Below are 21,713 nucleotides of genomic sequence, written 5' to 3' on the forward strand. Positions count from 1 at the left end.
GGATTGACTTTCCTGTGCTCATTGGATTTAGTGTGCTACCAACTCCCACCCTTGTGGAATTGCAGCCTGGCATGGGAAGGATGCTGTCCAGCAGCTTCTCACCCAAACTCCCTTTCATGAATTCATTCTGATAATTAACATTTTGAATTTTGTTCTTTCAATTACCATTGAATTATAAAGAATTATTATTATTATTATTACTATTATTATTGTGTGTGTGTATGTTGTGTATGCATGTTACTGGATGCATGTAGACATCAGAGGCTAACTTTCTCCTGGAAAAGGAGAGTCTGAAAAGTTGGGTCTTTCTTTATGCCATGGGTAATGAGGATCAAACTCAGGTCATTAAGTTTGCTGTGGGAAGTGCTTTTTTACCTGCTGAGACATCTTACAGGCCCTAGAATTCTACAATTGTAAAAGTGTGAGGAGTGTTGGTGATAAAGTAGATTCTATAGATAGAAATTTCCTTTATAGGCTTCTTTTCAGGAATATATCTGACACTGGGAATATAGAAGGAAGAAGTGCATTTAATGAGCATATGGAGAGAAAACTGACTTTCTTGTTTGATCTCACACTGTAGCCCATATTGGCCTACACCTCATTATATAGCTACAGCTCAGGCTGGACTCAGATTCACGGCAGCTCTTCTATTCCAAACTCTAAAGCACTAGCAATAGAAGAGGCATGAGACACTATACCAGGCAGGCAACATTTTTATGCTAAGATATTTTCTTCTTAAAATGTAAACTTTTCTGTCTTAAGTTGTAATAAAACAGGTGTCATGCAAATCAACGATCAGCTATGTTTATACTGTCTTTTCAAGTAATAGACTGGGATAAACTTTCATTACTTGCCTTTTCACATGAATACATTAAGATCCTGGATAGGGCTGGTGAGATGGCTCAGTGGGTAAGAGCACCCGACTGCTCTTCCGAAGGTCCAGAGTTCAAATCCCAGCAACCACATGGTGGCTCACAACCATCTGTAACAAGATCTGATGCCCTCTTCTGGAGTGTCTGAAGACAACTACAGTGTACTTACATATAATAAATAAATAAATCTTTAAAAAAAAAAAAAAGATCCTGGATAATTAACACAATTAGTAGGATTAGTTAATGAGAATAGTGTACACATCACTTTATATGCTCTTATATGTCTTTTGGTTTTGGTGTGTGTGTGTTCATGTGTGTGCATGCATAGGTAAGCAAGAGTGTATTCATGTGGAGGACCAGGGATTAATGTAGGTTAATGTCTTCCTTGTTGCTATCTCCTTTTGTCTGAGACAGGGTCCTCAGCAATTTAGCTAGAATGGCTGCCCCGCTGCCCCCAGGATCCTCCTGTTGCTGAAGTGCTTGATTTTATGTGGGATATAAGAGATCCAATACAGGTCTTACATCTCAGGCATTTTACCAACTGAGTCATCTCCCTAGCTTAGTCCATTGTTTTGTTTGTTTTTGAGACAGGGTCTGTATGTAGTCCTGGCTGTCCTGAAACTAGTTACATTGGCCAGGCTGGTCTCAAACTCACAAAGATCCTCCTGCCTCTGCCTCCTGAGTGCTGGTATTAAGGACATATGCCACCTTGCCCAGCCCCTAGCCTATAATGTATCTTCATAATAACTAGCTTTAATTTCTAAAAATGTGTTATATACAATCAATTTTTATTGTGCTACATGTTGAAGAACTTTGTCTGAGTGAGAGACTCATCCCCTGCCTCTTCTGATATTTCTTTTTTCTTTTCTTTTTCCTTTCCTTCTTTTAGCATTCTAAGGAAGAACTGAGTGAGTGGTGCTGAAAGTTTATGCAAATGGATTCCAGCCTAAGAACAATCTGTTTCAATTCTCTTTACTCACTATTAACTAGGGCACAGATGAAAAAAGTTATATATTTTTTTAAGTGGAGTAAATATAAGATTTATTGAGGAAAAGTGACAAAGAACTCTTGAGAGGGAGAAAAAGGCTAAAAAATTACCAACTTCATCGTCTCTGTGAATCTCAGTCAGTTATTCATGTTCCAGAACGAGGCTTTTATACTGAACTGCACTGAGACATAGTGGAGAATACATACACTCTCCTCAGATAGAGGGTTCAGGGTCAATAAAACAACCTACTTTATTGGACATCTGACCATGCCAAAGCTGTAAGTGACTCAAAGCGTTCTATCAGCATCCTGCCCTGACTTTACAGGCCAGATGAATAGGGCTCTAGAAAGAATCCTTCCCTGGAATGCCTACAAATGCTTCTCTTAATTATTACAAGTGCCACCACTTGTAGTATTTTTAGAAGTTCTGTCTAGACAATTTACAACTATGAATATGTTATAAAGAAACCATTATTCTGTATATTATATAAGATAAATGTAAACTCAATGAATTTCAAGACAAGTTACTCCACCAGGCATGAGCAGCACTCACCGACCTTCACTAACCAACTGGCTGTTGTCTGACTGCTTACAGGAGATGATCTTCTCTACCAGCTGGTTGTAGCTGCAGTTGCCAACAGCTTTTACAATGTCATCAATCTGAAAAACAAATGATGGTCTCACTAGTCCTGGGAAGATCTGAAACAGTAACAAAGGCAAACCCCTCACTTTGTAAGCATGTTTTCTAATAACAACACTAAATGGAAACACTTATGAGAAACTCAGCATAGAACCTTGAAAAGCAGTTTCACACACATTATGAAAACTACTGCAGTTATATTGTGCAAAAATGATAGTTATTACATGTAACTTTAAGACTATAAGGATGCATTCAAGCCACTATAATACATGAGGTATTCAGGAGAAAAAATAAGAAAAATTCAGGGGTAGAGATATGACTCAGAGCTAAAAGCACTGGCTGTTTTCCCAGAGGACCTAAGTTATTTTCCTAGCACCCACAGAGGTGTCCCAACTGTCCGCAACTCCAGTTCCGGAAGCCAACATCCTTTTTTGGTCTCCACAGGCATTGCACAAACATAGTATAAAAACATACATGCAGACAAAACATCCATATACATAAAACAAAAATAAATAAAAAAGAAAAGAAAAATTTAGTGTTCAGATAAAACACCGATGTTTTCAAACAGCATAGCAGCACATACCTGTGACCTTGGTGCTGAACCCTCCTCCTCCCGTGACAGCTTACACTATCTTACTTTCTTTTGTGTTCTCTGTCTGTCTGTCTGTCTGTCTGTCTCATAAGTCCCAGGCTCGCCTCAAACTCAGAATGCCCATTCTGTCTGCCCATCACTTTTCATTTATCAATTTTGAGGCATTCTTTTGTCCTTACAAACTGTCGATATATTTTATGTGTGTTTCTTATCAGCATCGAAACACAAATCTGTCTTAATCCAGCACATAATCATTGTCCTTTTAAGTATTTGCTGAGGCCAAACTCAGTAACAAAGTAAGACTAATCACAAAATTAAAGACAGAAATTGTTATTTTCTTTTTTAACAACTAATGCTGTCTTTGAAATACTTTAATTTCATTATTCTTCTTCTAATTTCTGTTATTTTTACAGAGTTTAGAAGTTTTTAGAACCCAAAAATATATGTTATTTGGTAATCATCAGTAACTTAGATTATATTTAGTTTTTATTTATATTTGGAGTAATTTTACTTCTTGTCCAAATACTTATTTATATTTCTACTAATAAAGCCCTAGTGATAGCAAATTTCTAAAATGTAATTTGAAAAACACTTTGCTTCATTCTTTTTTTTTTTTTTTTTAAAGATTTTTTTATTTATTATATGTAAGTACACTGTAGCTGTCTTCAGACACTCCAGAAGAAGGAGTCAGATCTTGATCTTGTTTCAGATGGTTGTGAGCCACCATGTGGTTGCTGGGATTTGAACTCCGGACCTTCAGAAGAGCAGTCGGGTGCTCTTTCCCACTGAGCCATCTCACCAGCCCCACTTTGCTTCATTCTTGAAAAATGATTCTACAAGGATAGATTTATGGGTGTTTTTTTCTCTTTATTCAGTGATGCCATCCCATTGTCCTTTAACCTTTGCTCCCTGTACCTGTAGCCTTAGCACTTGGGAGGTGGAGGCAGGTGGATCAGGAATTCAAGGTGATTCCTCTGCTACATAGTGAGTTTGAAGCCAATCTAGGATGCATGAGACCCTGGCTCCAAAATAAAATAAAATATTAATTATTAATCATTTAGAAACATCTCGGGCTGGAGCGATGGCTCAGTGGTTAAAAGTACTGACTGCTCTTCCAGAGGTCCTGAGTTCAATTCTCAGCAACCACATGGTGGCTTACAACCATCTGTAATGGGATCAGATGCCCTCTTCTGGTGTGTCTAAAGACAGCTACAGGGTACTCACATAAATAAAATAAATAAATCTTAAAAAAAAAATCTTCTCAAGTGACTGAATTTTAGTGTTCATTATCTAAAAGAATATATTTATTTGCAGTTTATTTATAGTTTTTTCTTTTGAGACAAGGTCTCTCTACGTAGCCCTAGCTGTCCTGGAATTACCTATATAGACCATGCTAGCTTCAAATTCAGAAAGATGCCTGTCTTTGTCTTCCAATTGCTGGTAGTAAAGGTGTTGTGTTCGCTACTACCCCCAAGCAAGATAGTTATTTAAAGACCACAGAATTTGAATTCAAAAAAGCATAGTTTTGAAAGGTTTAAAGCTTTTGCCTTTTCTTGTTCTCTTCTGAGCATCAGGATTCGTTAGAAAGCAAGTGAATGAAACACATCTAAAGCACTGAGGCTTCTCTTGAGAACCTCTGCCTAGACCAGAAACACCTGCTTTGCTATCTCTGTACCACACTGAAGTTCAATTTTTATGAATATGTAAGCATATTATTTACCCGTGTACTGGACAACTTATAGCTAGCTACACATACAAACAGGTGGTTTGAGTTTAGTTTAATGTCATGTTACTCACAAGAGTAAAAACTACCTGGCATTGCTACCTGCCAGGACACACCTGGCATGTGTAAAATGCTGGGCATGGGACTTTTAGTGACATCCTCAGTGCAAGAGTACCAATCAAAACATAGACATCCTTGTTAAAGTGAACTACCCCTGCACTGCTCAGAATACCAGTTGTTTCTAGCAGTAGACAGGGACAGAGGGCATGGGCAAGCCTCTGCTATGATGCTTTCTTTTTTTCAATAGCTAATGCAGACACAATGTATTCCAGTAGTTAATATTTATTAAGCACCTACTGTGTGCAACACACTATTCTAAAAGCTGAGACATAAAATCCCATGCCCATAAAATAAGCATTTATTGAAAAATAATAGTCAGGTAAATGAATAAATAATAATTATAGTTAATGATAAATGGTAAAAACATAGCAAAGGGAGAGAAAATGGCGACAAGAGGAAGATTAATAAGTTTAGAGGGTCTCTCTGACAAGGTAATATTTGACAAGAACTTTTGATATACAAAGAACCAAATATGTGAAGATTTGAGAGAACAAGGTATCAGGAGAATAATAGTTCACAATGAGTATTAATCCATTCACTACAAAACTGAGCTAGGCTGAGAGTGCAGACTTGCCTGGCATGCACAGTGCTCTGGGTTTCAAGCCAGGACCTGCAGCAACATTAGCAGCTTGGAGAGGAACAAGCTGACCTGCTTAGCTAAGAGAAAACCAGCAAGTGCTACTACAGTAAAGTGAGAACGCCGCAGAAAGGCAGGGAGTGGTGTTAGGCAGAGTCTAGAGCACAAAACCTAGATTAAGCTTTGGCAGGATGGCTATGGATTCAAGGCCAGCCTGGACTACACAGTGAGTGCCAGGTCAGCCTGGGATACCATAGGGCCTGGTCACAAAACCAGAAACCAAAACAGCAAAAGCCCATTATGATTTCATCTTCTTGCTACTATACTGGTAGATGGGGGGCTGGGGGGGGGGGAAGGGAAGGGAATAAAATCTGGAGTGTAAAATAAATAAATTGAACAAAAAATAGGGGTGTGTGTGTATCAATTTCCAAGTGAGTATCAAGATAATTAATTATTCCTGAATGATTTTTTTTCAGCAAATAACAGAGCAATGGGTCACTGACAGGCAATTAAACAAATATATAAATTTAATTAAATATATAATTATTTTATATATAGTTAAATACAATATACATGAAATTGTTAAATATTATATAATATTATTATCTATTATATAATATTATATATAATGTATAATAATTATTATATAAGACATAGTAATAATAAAATTAACTCACAATAATATTATTAATTAATATTAAGCAATGCTATTTAACTTACTACTAATAAAAAAGTTATATAAATAATTTAAAAGTTAATAATAAGTAATGTTATTAAATAATAATTAATATTAAGTAATGGATAACAATTAATATATAATATATAAAAACTATAAAATCTATATACTGTTAACTATAAATTAACTATAAGTAACATATAATTAAATATAAACAACAAAACAATTTACAATATATATAAATTAAATATAAATATATATGTTTTAACTGATACATTTAAAAATGTTTTGCCTACATGTATGTCTGTGTCCCAGTGGCATGCCTGGTGGTTGCATGGGTCAGAAGACAGCACTGGATCCCCTGGACCTAGAGTTACAGACAGTTGTGACCTGTCTACAGTAGCCAGTGCTCTTAACCACTGAGGCATCTCTCTGGACCCCTATGTTTATATAACTCAAATTCTACTTACCTGAGGGTCCACTAACCACCCATGATACAAAGGAATATCTAGAAGATCAAAGACTATGCACTCTGGCGTGTACTCGAAAACTCGTACCCCAGTGAACCTGACATTCACGTCCAGGCCTGTCTGCAGTTTGTGCAAGATTGCCATAGCATCACTCATATTCTGAAAATACAAAAAGAAGACGTAGAGTTCAGAAGAAAAATTCTATAAAAAAAGTTGTATGTGGTAGCATGTGTCTGTAGTCCCCATACGGTTCTCATTTGAGCCCAAGACTTCCAGACTAGCCTAAGCAACACAGCAAGACCCTGTGTCTAAAAAACCAAACCAAACCAAACAAAACGAAACACCCAAGTTATTCCTATCAATGCTTTTATTTTCATTTTTTGAGTTTATTTTATTCGTTTCTTTTATTATAGTCCTACAGTTCTAGGAATCAACCCCAGGGCTTTGTACATACTAGATAAACTACATCTTCAGACCTGCTGCAGACTTTCAGTCCTCCACCCTCTGCCTCCTGATCCCTCAGAATAAATGTTGTGATATTTGCCACAGCAAGCTTAATCAAAAGCCTGTTTTGCAAACACATTTGCATTCATTTAAAAGCCTGTCAGGCTGAAGGTACAGCTTATTGGTGAAGCCCTCACAACAGCTGGCTTGTGTAAAGTTCTCATTAAATACCCTACAACTAGAAAAAAAAATTGAAATTAAAAAAAAAAAACGAAATTCCATTGCCATCCATGCACAGTGTCTCCTTATACTGTGAAGGTCTTTATCTATTTGGCAAAGCTAGGAATTTCCACATGGGTTCCAGGAATTCACTTCATTTCTGCACTGACTCGTCTGAGTGGAATTGTGGTATGTTTGCCTTAAGCCCTCAGACAGAAAGTTTCACATTTCTCAACGTGAAACAGCTTTCCTTCCACTCTCTGGAGTCAAAGCTACCACAATGCAAATGTATGCAGATTGACTGGCGGTTTGAAGGGAACAAGCATGCGGCTGTCACCTTCAAACACTTGTCAGATGGGTCCTCAGGACCTCCAACACAAGTAAAATGACACCAGGATGACCAGCCACGATTTTGAATTTCAATTTTGGTGTTATCAAAAAATATCTCATTGAGTTCAGTAAGAAATTATATAAACTTTAAATGTGAAATAAATTGAACCTTATAATTTCATACTTATAAAATATTATTTTTTATGTGGACATAAGTCATGAGATTAGAAAGAGGACGTGGAAAGGGGAAGATGAAATCTAAAGGTGTGGGGGGGGGGATAGGAGGAAAAAATGATATTAATGAATTCATGTGAAGCAGGAAGGGCCATTGGTGAGAAGAAGGAGGCCAGGGAAGGGGGAGCGCACCAGAGGGTAACCTAAGAACAAGCATGCATGAAAGTTTCATGATGTAACTAACACATTACTTTCTATGCTAACTTTAAAAAAAACAATTAAAATGTCATTTATTGGTTTTATATACTAGAAGCAGATGTAAGATTTCATTGAGAAAGAGATTTCTACTGCTAAAAACTGTTTGAGAAATCACTGCTCTCGGGGTGGTGACGGCTCAGTGGTTAGGAGCAGCACCCAGATGACATCTTCACAAAGACATCCATGCAGACAAACACCAATGCACATAAACATTTGAAAAGTAGTCACTGCTCTAAGTTAGAAATTCTCCTAGTAAGTTTTGGGAGTTACTGAGTAGTAAAGCCAGGTCCTCTGAGTTATGCTCCAGTCTTTTCTAATAAAATTTAAATCAGCACACAAAGTTGACTTTAGCTATAGATTATCTATATATGCCAGATGTTGGTTTTTCAATTGGATTACAAAATTATAGAACATTTAAATTCAAGAAACTTTGTAAGTTAACCTCAGCTGGAACTCTGTGAGTTAGAGACCAGCCTGGTCTACATTATGAGCTCCAGGTCAGCCAAGTCTACACAGTGAGACCCTGTCTCAAAAACCAAACAAACAACCAAACAAACAAACTCTGAAAACTAGAAATGACTTTTGTTTCCTGGTGTGACCTTGGGTCTGATGATTGTCTCTGGTATTGGGACAGGGTCTCACTATGTAGCTCTGGCTGGCATGGAACTCTATACAGACCAGGTTTTACTATGCCCAGATGATCACATAGTTTAAAAGTTGCTCGGACAGCAAAAATGAATCCCCAGTGATGTTCACTTCTTCCACAGTAGAAGTGATGAGCCTCCCTTCCACAAAAAGAAGCTATTTTTTAATCCCAGTACCCAGGAGGCAGAGGCAGGTGGGTCTATGAGTTTGAGAACAGCCTGGTCTACAGAGTGAGTTCCAAAAAATCCCCCCAAAACAAACAAAGTTAACTTGTTTTTCTTTCTATTAACACACACAAAGCATATTGAGGAAGATGAGGTTTGCTGGTGTGCTCCAGCTTTGGGAGTGCGCCTTTCCTATTGCAGAACAGGATCTCAAAGGATGTACCCCAAAATGTGGACCTGTTGAAATTATACAAGTACAGAGTGTGTCCTGACATCGCAGGCAACATTTATGCAACTTTATCCCGAGCATGACTTGAGGACTGGAAGAGTGTTTCCTTGGCATGGATAAGGTATTGAATTCAATTCTCAGCACTGGAAAAATGACAGTCACTTAAATGATACAAGAAAGGAAAAACCAATGACAAATTCACTTGAGAGTAAATTTTTCAAGAAAATGCCAAGTTATCCTGTAAAGATTTATATGATGGTACCAATGAATCACCAGCACCACATGCATAGAAAACAGGAATCCAAACATGGCTTTTGAACCAAATATGGCTTTGAGCTATAACTATTTTTACATTTTAAAGGGTTGTTTTTAAGAAAGAACAGAAAAGAAAGAATAAGCAGCAGACTTGAACTTAAGTGGCTGGCAAAGCCGAACACATTTACTCTCTGGTCCTGGATAGGAAAAGTTTCAAATCACAGACAAAGATCACTGTGTAAATTCATAATACAGATTTACATATTTTAATGTAAAAGTCATGTTCATTACCTGTTCATAATTTACACGTTGAATTTCTGATATTTCTTTTGGCTTTGCCTCAAGCATATAATCACCTGTAAAAAGAAATTATGAATTGCCTTTAAAAATATTCTTTCTGCTTATAAAATATTTTAATTATAAACTTTAAAAAATGATATAAGTACACTGTAGCTATCTTCAGATACACCAGAAGAGGGCATCAGATCCCATTACAGATGGTTGTGAGCCACCATGTGGTTGCTGGGAATTGAACTCAGAACCTCTGGAAGAGCAGTCAGTGCTCTTAACCACTAAGCCATCTCTCCCGCCCCTAACTATAAACATTTTTTTTTAATATTTTAAATTAAATTTTATTACTTTAATAAAAAAAGACTACACTGAAATATAAAACTTTAACACATTTAAGTACATTTATAGGGCTTCTCTGCAGTATGATTTTTTTTTTCTCATGAAAAACTGATGCTACATGCAAAGGCTATACCACACTGATTACATTCATAGGGTTTCTCTCCAGAATGTGTTCTTTTATGTATTAGGAGACTACTATGATGTGCACAGCCTTTACCACAGTGAGTCCATGTATAAGGTTTCTCTACAGTTGGTGTTGTGCATTCGGTGATAACTATTATGTACAAAAGGTTTACCACATTTCTTGCATTCATAGGATTTCTCTCCAGTGTGAATACTGTCATGATGATGATTACAAAAATGTGCAAAGGCTTCAACATATTAGAGACAGTCATACAGTTGTCTTCAAACACATAAAGTAATACATACTGGAGAGAAACTATACACTTTTAAACATTGCAACAACAGGTTGCTCAAAAAGTTGGTCCCTTAGTTCTATCCAGAGAAAATCAAAGTTAACTGTTCACCTTACATAGTTTTCAACGTACACAGTATAATGCTCTGAACTTTCTCTTCCTTTCTCCCTTTCTTCTATTTTGTGGTACTATGGACTGAACCCAGGGCCCTATTCATGACAGGCAAGCACTCTACCCACTGAACTGTATTTCCAGTCCCTTCTAAATAATAATTATAAAAAATATACATATGGGTATTTTGCCAGCATATGTATCTGTGTACATTTGTGTCTGATGCCAAGAAGAGGCAGGGTATCAGAGGGTATTCCTGTAACTGTGGTTACAGAGGGTTGTAAGCTGCTATGTGGGTGCTAGTAATCGAACCTAGGTCCTCTGCAAGAGCAGAAAGTACTCCTAACCATTGAGCCTTCTTTCTAGCCCTTCTTTTAGTCATTAAGATAAAGTCTCACTAAGTTGCCCATGCTGGCCTTGAACTAGAGATCCTCCTGCCTTAGCCTTCTGAATAACTAGACTTGGAGGTTTATGTATGCCATAAGTCCCAACTTGAATATTCTTTTATTTTACATTTACAATATATTTGAGCATCTTTCTATGACCCATAGAGATCCCAAAGAATTCACCAACTTCAATTGCTATAAATAATTCAACTACTTCTCCTATGATCTCACAAACTACAGATGCTATTAGTTTTTAAGACATATAAAACTTTTCAATATGTTTTTTTAAAACTTAAAAAAATGTGAGGATACTTTTATTATGTATTATCTTTCTATTCTCTTTCTCTCTCTCTCTCTCTACACACACACACACACACACACACACACACACACACACACACACACACACACGCACACACTTTTAAGTTTTTATATCTATGCATGGGTTTTTTGCTGCATGTATATCTGTGCATCATATGGGTACCTCAGAGGCCAGAGTGTGTCAAATCCCCTGGAACTGGAATTATAGACAGTTGTGAGATGTTTCTTGGTGGGTGCAATTGAACTAGATCTTCTGGAAAAGCTCTCCCTCTCCCTCCCCCTCCCCCTCTCCCCTCCCCCTCTCCCTCTCTCCAGGGTCTCATTATGAAGTTGTGAGTGGCCTGAAACTCACAGACAGATCCCACCTGCTTCTGACTCCCAAGAACTTGGAATAAAGACATGCAATGTCCTACTTGGCTTATATATTATTTTCATATAAAGATTTTGGAGTTCTTGTGATTGAATTAGGGCCCTGAACATGCTAAGCATGTGCTGTCCCATAGAATTACAGTCTATAAATTGCCTGCAAAATTATTAAATGCATATGTCCTTTTCTTTATCTGTATAATTACTATCATTTTATTGAGTTGGAAAAGCTCTTTTACATTTTCATCATATTTCTATTTTATTTTATTTATTTCAGTGTGTGTGCGCGCGTGCGCGCGCGCGCACACACACACACACACACACACACACACACACATAAAGGTCAGAGAACAGGTGTGGGATTGAGATCTTTCCTCCCACCATGTAGGGCTTGGGGACTGACAGCAGGTGGACAGGCTTGATGGCAGGTACCTTTGCTCACTATTCTATCTTGATGACCCTAAAAGATCTTTCAAATTAAGAGGAATTAGCACAGTTTCTGTGATATATGTAGTAAAGATTTTTTCCATAGTCTTTTTTCTTTTTCTATACTTTATGATAGTTTGTTGTTGTTTGTTTGCTTGCTATATTTTTTCCCCAAATGGAAATAGCTATGTAGATTCTGAAAGATCTTTACCTCTTTAGAGTTTACAGATATTTATGTATACTTTCTTTATCCATTATGTGTCCCCTTTTAAATGTTCAAATCTTTCCATTTAAATGGAATTTATTTTGATAGAAACAGTAAGGAATTATGTCTGATGGAAACAGTATGGAATTAGCTTCTTACCCAAGTAGCTAACAAGTTAACAAGACTGCTTTACTATAAGCTTTAATTCTACTTTGAAATAAATTTATAAAGACTATACCAAATAGTCTCCTTAGCCAGTGGTTCTCAACCTTCCTAAAGCTGCAACCCTTTAACACAAGTCCTTCACTTGTGATGATCCCCGATCATAAAATCATTTCGTTGCTACTTCACATCTGTAATTTTGCTACTGTTATGAATCATAATGCAAATATCTGAAAGGTGACTCACAGGTTGAGAACTGCTGTCTTAGGCTTTGCAACTCTGAAAACAAAAGAATATCTACAGACACCAATCTATTATTTTAAGATGGTGAAGTTACACCAGCAATGACTTTATTTTACTTATACAAGAACTATCAATTCTATATGATATTTATTCAGATAATGAAGAAGGTGAGTGCTCTGCTTGAATCCTGTATTTCATTTGTGTTTCATGTTTATTTTGATGAAAGACTGCATTTGCTTTCTTAGCTACCATGTTAGTTAGTCCAGGATGTGGAACATTATATGAGACAGTATTAAATGATCTTCTTACAGAGACAAAAGCTTGGAGACTAATGACAAGACTCTTGACATTTATGCCTTTTGAAAATGTATCCTTGGGCTGGTGAGATGGCTCAGTGGGTAAGAGCACCCGACTGCTCTTCCGAAGGTCCAGAGTTCAAATCCCAGCAACCACATGGTGGCTCACAACCATCCGTAACAAGATCTGACTCCCTCTTCTGGTGTGTCTGAAGACAGCTACAGAGTACTTACATACAATAATAAATAAATCTTAAAAAAAAAAAAAGAAAATGTATCCTTGAACACAAAATGAATTTACTGACTCATCTTGGTTTTCTCCCCCCTCCCCCCGAATTCTGAGTCAGAGTCACTGTGTAGCCCAGGCTAGCCTTGAAGTCATGCCTCAGTCTCTCCAGTGCTTGGATTATAGATGGGTTCCACCACACCTAGGCAGATTTATCTCTAACAAACAAAATATGATGGAGTAATGAGGTGTCACTTCTGTATTAGAATATAAATCAGTGTAGCTTTTACTGTTGTACTCTCTGAAGACGTTCCATGCTGTGAAGCTCCTCATGAGAGGCTCCTATGGCTGGAGGCTTCCAGCCTAAAGTCATCATGTAACACAGAGCTTTAGTACCACAAATATGAAAAACTGAGTCCTGCCATCAACTGTGTGAACAGCCACCAATTCTCTGTAGCTGCTTTTTCATCTGAAGTGGCAGTGCTGGTGGGCGCCATGTCTGCAGCCTCCTAAGACCTTGGATGAGGCTGCCACCTAGATTCCTGACCCCAAAGATGCTGTGAAATAACAAAGGATTATTGTTTGGTACCAGTAAACACTAGGATGATTTATAATATAGCACAAGATTACTAGTGTTCTAATCACATGATGCTGGAACCATATATTTTAGGAAGAATTTGGAATATAAGAATCTGATTGCTCGAAGCCTGCATACGTAGCAGTGTGTCTCGGAGACAGTGGGACTGTCACACTCTCTCTACACACACACACACCAGGTTACTGCTACACAAGTACCACTTGGCAGCAGGGCAGAGCTGTGAGAACTGAGATGTTTCCCCACACCACCTCAACACCATTGTACTAACCACAGCTCAGCTTCAAGTACCCTGTGAGCCTGCTACATTGCTCACCCTCACCAAACATGCCTAGGTCAGTGAGTTCCCAGTTAGTCATAACCTGGCTCCAGTGCGTATGTCCATTATGCATATCTTGTGCATAAATGTTGTACAGGATATTTTATGTATTATATGTGTCTGTAGTGTGCATTGCATTATTATGTGAGATGTAAGATCTGCATATGGATGATGGAACCAAGCACTCAAGTGTCATGCCAATGATAACATCAAATAAACCTTGAACAGTGAAAAAAAAAAAAAGAATCTGATTGCTTTTGTGTGTACATGCACTGGAGGTCAAATCCAGAGCTTTGTTGAGTGCTAAGGTGTGTTCTTACCACTAAAGTAAACTTACTGTCCTTATAATCAAGTCTTTTTAAAAAGAAGAAATTGAGTTTCTTTTAGACACGTAAACAAATGATCTCTCAAGAGCATACTTTTGTCTAGATTATCCCACCTTTGTGCCTGTACTTACTTTCAAAACATTCTTTGCATAAAAAAGGCACTTGTTTCCCACAGCTCTCCTTGGAGCCTGAAGGGAGAGGACTGTCAGCTCTTGGCCAACATGGAGTATGCAAGACTCTATTTCATGAAACAAAAGTATTCTTCTTTTCCCCCTTCAATTTTTAAAGAGTTATTGTATTTTTAAAATTATGTGTAAGACAGCTGGAAATATAGCTCAGCAGTTAAGAGCACATATTATTCTTCGAGAGGACCTGAGTTTGGTTCCTAGCACTCATGTCAGGCAGCTAACAACTGTCTTTAACCCAGCCACAGGAGATCCTATGCCTTCTTCTGGCCTCCATGGGGCACTGTACACACACACACACACACACACACACACACACACACACACACACACACACACACGTATGTGCATGCGTGCTTAAAATAAAAATCTTAAATGTTATACGTGTATACATACATGTGACCTGAGTGCCTGCAGAGGCCAAAAGATGGTGTCAGGTCTGGAATTATAGGCAGCTGTAAGCTATCTGACATGAATGTTAGAACCTGAATACAAGTCATTTGGAAAAGCAGTAGATGCTCTTAACCACTGAGCCACCTCTCCAGCCTTTTTGCTAGTTCTGAGACAGGTGCTCATCATGTAACCCAGGCTAGTCTTGAACTTAGGATCCTCCTGCTTACTTCTTCTGCGTACAGGGATTATATCATGTACCACTTCGTCCAGGGTATTTCTTTCATCTGTGTGTATACTCATATATGTGTGAAGGTCAGAGGTCAATCTCTCTTGTTGATGCTTGTGAGCCCTCTACTTTGAGTTCTGAGACAGGGTTCCTCACTGGAATCCATCCATATCTAGTAGGCTATGATAGCTGGCCCCTGAACCCCAGGAAGCTTCCTGTTTTGGTTTCCCCAGAACTGTAAAGACAAGTGCTACTACCATGCTCAGCTTTTCACATGGGTTCTTGGGGGTCAAACTGGTGTCCTTCTGTTGGCTTTTCAGGTACTTTACTGACTGAACATTTCTCCAGTACTCTCAGAATATTTGATGAAAGTCAAACACATTTTTGTCATGGGTTAAAATAAATACTAGGACAAAGATGTTACTCTCTAAAACTAATAATTTGTTTGTACAAAAATAATATTTCTTATTATTAAAAATAGAAAAGTATCTATTTTCCCCAGAGACTAAATCAAAAATAAAGTATATCAAAAATCTAAAGTGGTTTTGAAAAAAGACACTGAAACCTGCCAGGCTTATAAATGGCCTCTGCAAGGAACTGTCTAAAGCAGGTTCAGAACTGGGCAGAACTTGGAAAGGCAGATAACACACACACACACACACACACACACACACACACACACACACACACTCACTCACTAGGCTTATGATAGAATTGGTGAGGTTAAGTGCCCCCCCCCCCATTCACCCCATCTTCCTGAGATAAAATGCCGTAGTTTGTAATCTATTGTACTTTGGATATGATCTTATATGGTTTGTTCTGGTTTTATAGTAATGCATCTGCCCATCAGCCAAAGCTAACTGTTGAACCCATACAGCTGTGAAGTTTTGCCTTTGTTTGGGTAGACTGCTTTTCAGTTATGCATGGCCATTATAAGATGTTCTTCCTTTAAGCAAGCTAAAATCTAGCTTTCTTGCTTTCTTTTATAGTTGGGGCTGGAGAGGTGGCTTAGAGGTAAGGAGCACTGACTGCTCTTCCAGAAGACCCAGGACACTAGCACCCACATCAAAGCTGTTGTTGACATGAAACTACACTCTCTCCCTCCCTCTCTCCCTCCCTTCTTCCCCCTCCTCTTTTCCTTCCTTTCTTTCTTTCTCTTTCTTTCTTTCTTTCTTTCTTTCTTTCTTTCTTTCTTTCTTTCTTTCTTTCTCTCTCTCTCTCTCTCTCTCTCTCTCTCTCTTTCTTTCTTTCTTTCTTTTCTCTCTTTCTCTTCCTTCCTTCCTTCCTTCCTTCCTTCCTTCCTTCCTTCCTTCTTTCCTTTTCCTTCCCCCTCTCTCTTTCTTCCTTTTTCTCTTTCTTTCTTTTCTCTAAACAGGGTTTCTCTGTATATCCATAGCTGTCCTGGAACTCTTTCTTGAACTTAGAGATCCACCAACCTCTGCCTCCAGAGTGTTAGGATTAAAGCATGTATCACTATGCACATCTTATATATTTTGTAAAAGATTCGTTTTTATTTTTTATTTATATACAATGTATGAGTTAGTGTGAGTGTTTGCCATGGTGCCCATGGAAACTGGGAAAGGGTGTTGGATCTCTTGGATCCAGCCTGGAGTTACAGGTGGTTATGAGCTAACTGACATGAGTTTTGGGAACCAAACTCAGTCCCCTGGAAGAGTAACAAGTGTTCTTAATGCTCTAGTCCCTGGAATTGTGTGTGTGTGTGTTTTTTTTTAAAGAAAAACATTCAAATATGGCAATATACTATCTGTGTTATAGCAGCAATAACATTTTTGTGAAGTTCAGATCATGTCAGTGCTGTGTCCAGTGTCCTCATTGAAGTCACAAATCATTCACAGCAAAAAAAAAAAAAAAAAAAAAAAAAAAAGTCTTTACATCAGCCAATTTGGGCCCTTCCTAATCTGAATCCAATGACTCTGATCCCATTTCATCCCATCTTCCTGCCCTCTTTATAGTCTCCTTGGTAGCATCTTGGCTGTTTAAAGTCCACTAATCTAGCCTTTATCTGTATATATTTAAGTATTTAGAGTAATTTACCTATAACTATGAGGTCCTTAGCCAGTAAACATGAATTAATAAATATGAAATATATATGTATGTGTGTGTGAAACACACACACATGCACACACACACACACACACACACACACACACTTTCTAAAAGTCCCACTTCCAATTTTCTCTCTTAAACTCTCCCTGATTGATACAGGTGATTGAGAGCAATCACAAGTTGTGCCCATTGTCCAAACATAGGACATCACTGGGACCGAGTTTCCAAATTTATAAAAGGGGCCACTGCTGACATACCAACAGTCTTGCCCTTAAAATGGTTATCAAACTGACCTGTATGGCAAGAGCAATGGCCCATAACAAAAGAAAATAATGCAGATACTTGAACAACTGGTACAAGAACAGCTGGAGGTTCACATATAGAAGTCTAGCAGCCAATGGAATTCCTCTGTGTTTGTTGTAAAAAATAAGTTAGGAAAATGGAGAAGGATAATGGATTTAAGAGCAATTAGTGGAATAATTCAACCAATGGATCCTTTACAGTCTGGACTTCCTTTACCTAACTAAATAATTGACTTGAAAGATTGTTTTTTCACAATACCCTTGCATGAGCAGGATAGGAAAAGGTTTGCTTTCTCAGTGTCTACTCTGAACAACAGTGGTCCAGTTAAAAGATACATTGGAAGGGGTACTTCCACAGGGATTATTAAACTTTCATAGGGAAAGTCCAACTTAATGTTAATATATTGTGCAACAACTACTGGAAATAGTTCATAAGCAATTTCCTCAATCTATCATTTATCGTTACATGGATGACATTTTGTTAGCTGATTCTGACAAAGATGTTTTAGAGAAAATGTTTAAAGAAACAAAAAGAATTCTGCCATGCATGGGGCTACAGATTGCTCCAGAAAAAAATACAAAGAGGAAGACCACAAGGAGGGAGAAGAAGGTAGAGAGAGGAGAAAGTCATTATGGGGTAGATGAATCATAAAAGCATAGCCATGAGGGCTAGCCAATTGGAGCCAATTGGAGCCAATTGGAGCTAAAAGCTGCCCAGATATAACATGGCGAATTATAACTTGAGGTTACTATGGAGAAGTAGATTCTAATAGCATAGAGGGTAGGTATCTGTTCAGCTCTAATCTTGATTAAGCCTTATTATAAATATAAAAGTTGTGTGTCATTTATCTGGGAACTAAATGGTCAAAGGCAGGCTAGAAACCCCGGATTGAGATTAAATAATTAAATACTTTCTTCAATCCTTCCTTCCTTCCTTCCTTCCTTCCTTCCTTCCTTCCTTCCTTCCTTCCTTCCTTCCTTTCTCTCTCTCTCTCTCTCCTCCCCCCCTCTTTCCCCCCCCCCCTCAGTTAGCTATTTGTCTGGAACACTTGAGACAAACTATCAGCTTTCTACCTACCTACCTACCTACCTACCTACCTACCTACCTACTGTCTGTCTGTCTGTCTCTATCTATTTGTCTATCTTTTGAGTCTTGCTTTGTAGCCCATGCTGGCCTCAAACTCATAACCATTACTTCTGCCTCAGTATACCAAGTTCTGGGATTACTGATATATACCATCATATAGCATCATACCATCAAATATTGCCAACAATATTTTATATATATATTTGTATGTATATGTGGGGGTTATACATGCATGAGTGTGTATACATGTAGACTATGCTATGTGGTATCTTCCTTAATCACTTTATTTTAAAAAGAATGTTTGTCCGTTTTGTGAGATGGGGTCTTTGTGTAGTCTTAGTTATTCTGGAACTCACTCTGTAAAAGAATGTGTTCATATATCTGCCTGCCTCTGTCTCCTGAGTGTTGGGATTAAAAACGTGCCACCATACCCAGTTAGGATTTATTTTTAATTATGCAGTGCATGTCTGTCTGTCTGTCTGTCTGTCTGTCTCTGTCTCTCTCTCTCTCTCTCTCTGTGTATGCATGTAAGTACAGATGTTCATGCCAGAGGTTGTATTCCCTGAAGCTGGGGTTATAGATAGTTGTAGGTGCTAGGAACTGAACAGGTCCTCTGCATCAGCAGTCAAGTGACCTTAACCACTACCCTATCTCCTTAGCCCTTCTTCACCTTAGTTTTTGAGACAAGATCTCTCACTGTGTCTAGAGCTCATCTGGACAGATTGGTTGACCAGGAAGCATCAAGGATGTTCTTACTTCCACCTTCCACATAGGATAGGCACAAGCTGCCACACTCAACTTTTACAGGAATACTGGGGATTCAAAGTCCAATCTGCATGCATTTACCAACTAAGTCATCTCCCTAGCACTTGATTAACAATATTTTTTAAATAAAAATTTAATCACTAAAATACTAGGAAGATATGGGGGAATATATCTTATTTGGTAATATATAAGCTGCTTGCCAAATTGCAAAAGGCATAGTACAATGTATAACCACTTTTCTCTAGACAAGTTCAGTTTGATGTGGATAGCCTACAAGCTGAATTACTACTCTTTTGAAAAAAGATTTATTCTTACTATATGTGTATAAGTGGTCGTCTATATGTACATATTTGCACAATGTACAGGCCTAATGCCTATGGAAGCAAGAAGATAAGGTAGGATCCCCTAAAGCTGATGTTGCAGACACACTGTGGGTGCTGTAACTGAGAAGGGGTCCTCTGCAAGAGCAGCCAGTGCTCAAAGGGCTGGGCCATCTCTCCAGCCCCTACTCCTCTGTCTTGAGAGGAGAAGCCCAGGAAAGAATGCAACTCAACATATTGCTCCTGTCAATAAGAAAGATATTTCAGATGAAATACACTATAAACTGACATAGGTTCACAAATTATATTTTGGGTAGCAGTATCTCTTATCACCTCCTTGGCTTTTTTTGTTTGTTTGCTTTGGTGTGTGTATGTGTGTGTTTCACCTCTATTGATGAAACCTAGGAGCTCACAGACTCCAGACAAGTCCTTCCACACTGAGCTATATCTCCAACCCAACTCCTTCAACTTTAATCCAAGTCAACATCATTTTAAAAAGGTATTTTCCTCATGAAGTGCCAAAGTGTCTATATCATTTCTCATTATGCAATTTACTGGGCTTAATTAGTGTGCTATTCTCTGGATTTAGCCCAGTCTTCTTATTTATAGTTCAATATTCTAATGATAGTCAGAAGAATGTCTTAACAGCTAAGTATAGTAATACAGTGGTAAAATTTTTAATTAGCAGATTCAGAACTACAATTTTAAAATAGAATACCTAATAGCACCAGTAAAGTAACAGCTTTGAAACTTTATTTAATTTTGAAGAAGATACAAAAGTTACTTTGTCTTCTGTACTGACCTAAATATTCCATCAGCTGCTCCGCAGTTATGATTTCCATCATTGGTGGAAGTTTCACCTGAAAAAAAGTATAGTATTTATAGTATTATTTCTATAAAACAATGTTTTTCATGACTGAATTGTTTCCTGTAGTAAAAAACAAGCATACATGTCTGTGCATGCATGCATATGTGCACACACAGACAGACAGACATACACCTACTATATAAATACATTAACATTCATGCTTATATAACATTGATGTTATATAATGTGGCTCATGCCTATACTCCCAGTACTCAGTAGGATGGCCATGAGTTTTAAGACAGTTTGAGCTATAGAGTGTGACTCTTTCTCAAAAAATACAGATACAAGTGAACAAAACAGCGGGTGAAAGTGCTTAACAGATGAGCTTGATGTCTTGAGTTTGATGCCAGGGTGAAAGGAGAGAATGGGCTCCTAATAGTTTTTCTCTGTTTTTCACACATACTGTGATATATACATACACCAAGACAGACATGAACCCTCACTTCTCTCTCTCTCTCTCTCTCTCTCTCTCTCTCTCTCTCACACACACACACACACACACAAATAATTTTTAAGGATGTTAAAAAGAAAGAAAATAGCAAAAATTAAAGTATTACAAGGTCAGTACTGTCACTGTAATATTTCTAAGGTGATAGAGAATCGTGCAGAGATACTAAGAAGTCTGTAAAAGGGAACCATACAGAGTCTGCAAAGCCATGTTACTCCCTTTACCATCTAACATAATTGCTATGAGACCCCTGCCACAGTGCCCAGAATGGTAGACAATTCAGTTAAAGATTAGGAGGAGGCACCAGCATGTAACAAGTCATTAATGGAATTGTTTTCTGGAAGTCAAGATGAAACAAAGTGTCATATTCATAATTTCAATCTACCTTGGGTATATTCCGAATGGTTAAAATAAAAACAATATCAAAGTACTAACAAAATACTAAAGAATTATGAATGATTTTAAAATATAAAATTTAAAAATTGGTAAAAATAAGTTACATTATTTAGAAGTACATATGTAGGTAACAAAAGTATTTTAAAAAGTAAGAAAATGTAAACCTATAATCCCATCTTGGACTAACATAGAGGGTTTGTAAAAAACAAAACAAAACAAAATAAAACAAACAAACAAACAAACAAAACCCGGC

General features: G+C 37.7%; 1 protein-coding gene across 9 annotated transcripts in view; it reads right to left on the reverse strand.

Moving 5' to 3' along the window:
• Mindy2 (MINDY lysine 48 deubiquitinase 2) overlaps positions 1–21,713 on the reverse strand; it is a 58,843-nt gene that overhangs the window by 25,325 nt on the left and 11,805 nt on the right. For all 9 annotated transcript variants that reach the window (XR_003947881.1, XM_011242736.3, XM_011242735.3 and 6 more), the window contains exons 2-5: positions 20,551–20,608; positions 9,667–9,731; positions 6,658–6,816; positions 2,417–2,519 (exon numbers count right to left, since the gene is read on the reverse strand). Coding sequence is in view for 8 of the 9 variants with exons in the window: in XM_011242736.3 (XP_011241038.1) it covers positions 2,417–2,519; positions 6,658–6,816; positions 9,667–9,731; positions 20,551–20,608 (385 nt within the window). In the remaining variant the exon portion in view is untranslated. The remainder of the gene's footprint in view (positions 1–2,416; positions 2,520–6,657; positions 6,817–9,666; positions 9,732–20,550; positions 20,609–21,713) is intronic.

Source organism: Mus musculus, chromosome 9 (assembly GCF_000001635.26).
Source record: "Mus musculus strain C57BL/6J chromosome 9, GRCm38.p6 C57BL/6J".
Lineage (NCBI taxonomy): Eukaryota > Metazoa > Chordata > Mammalia > Rodentia > Muridae > Mus > Mus musculus.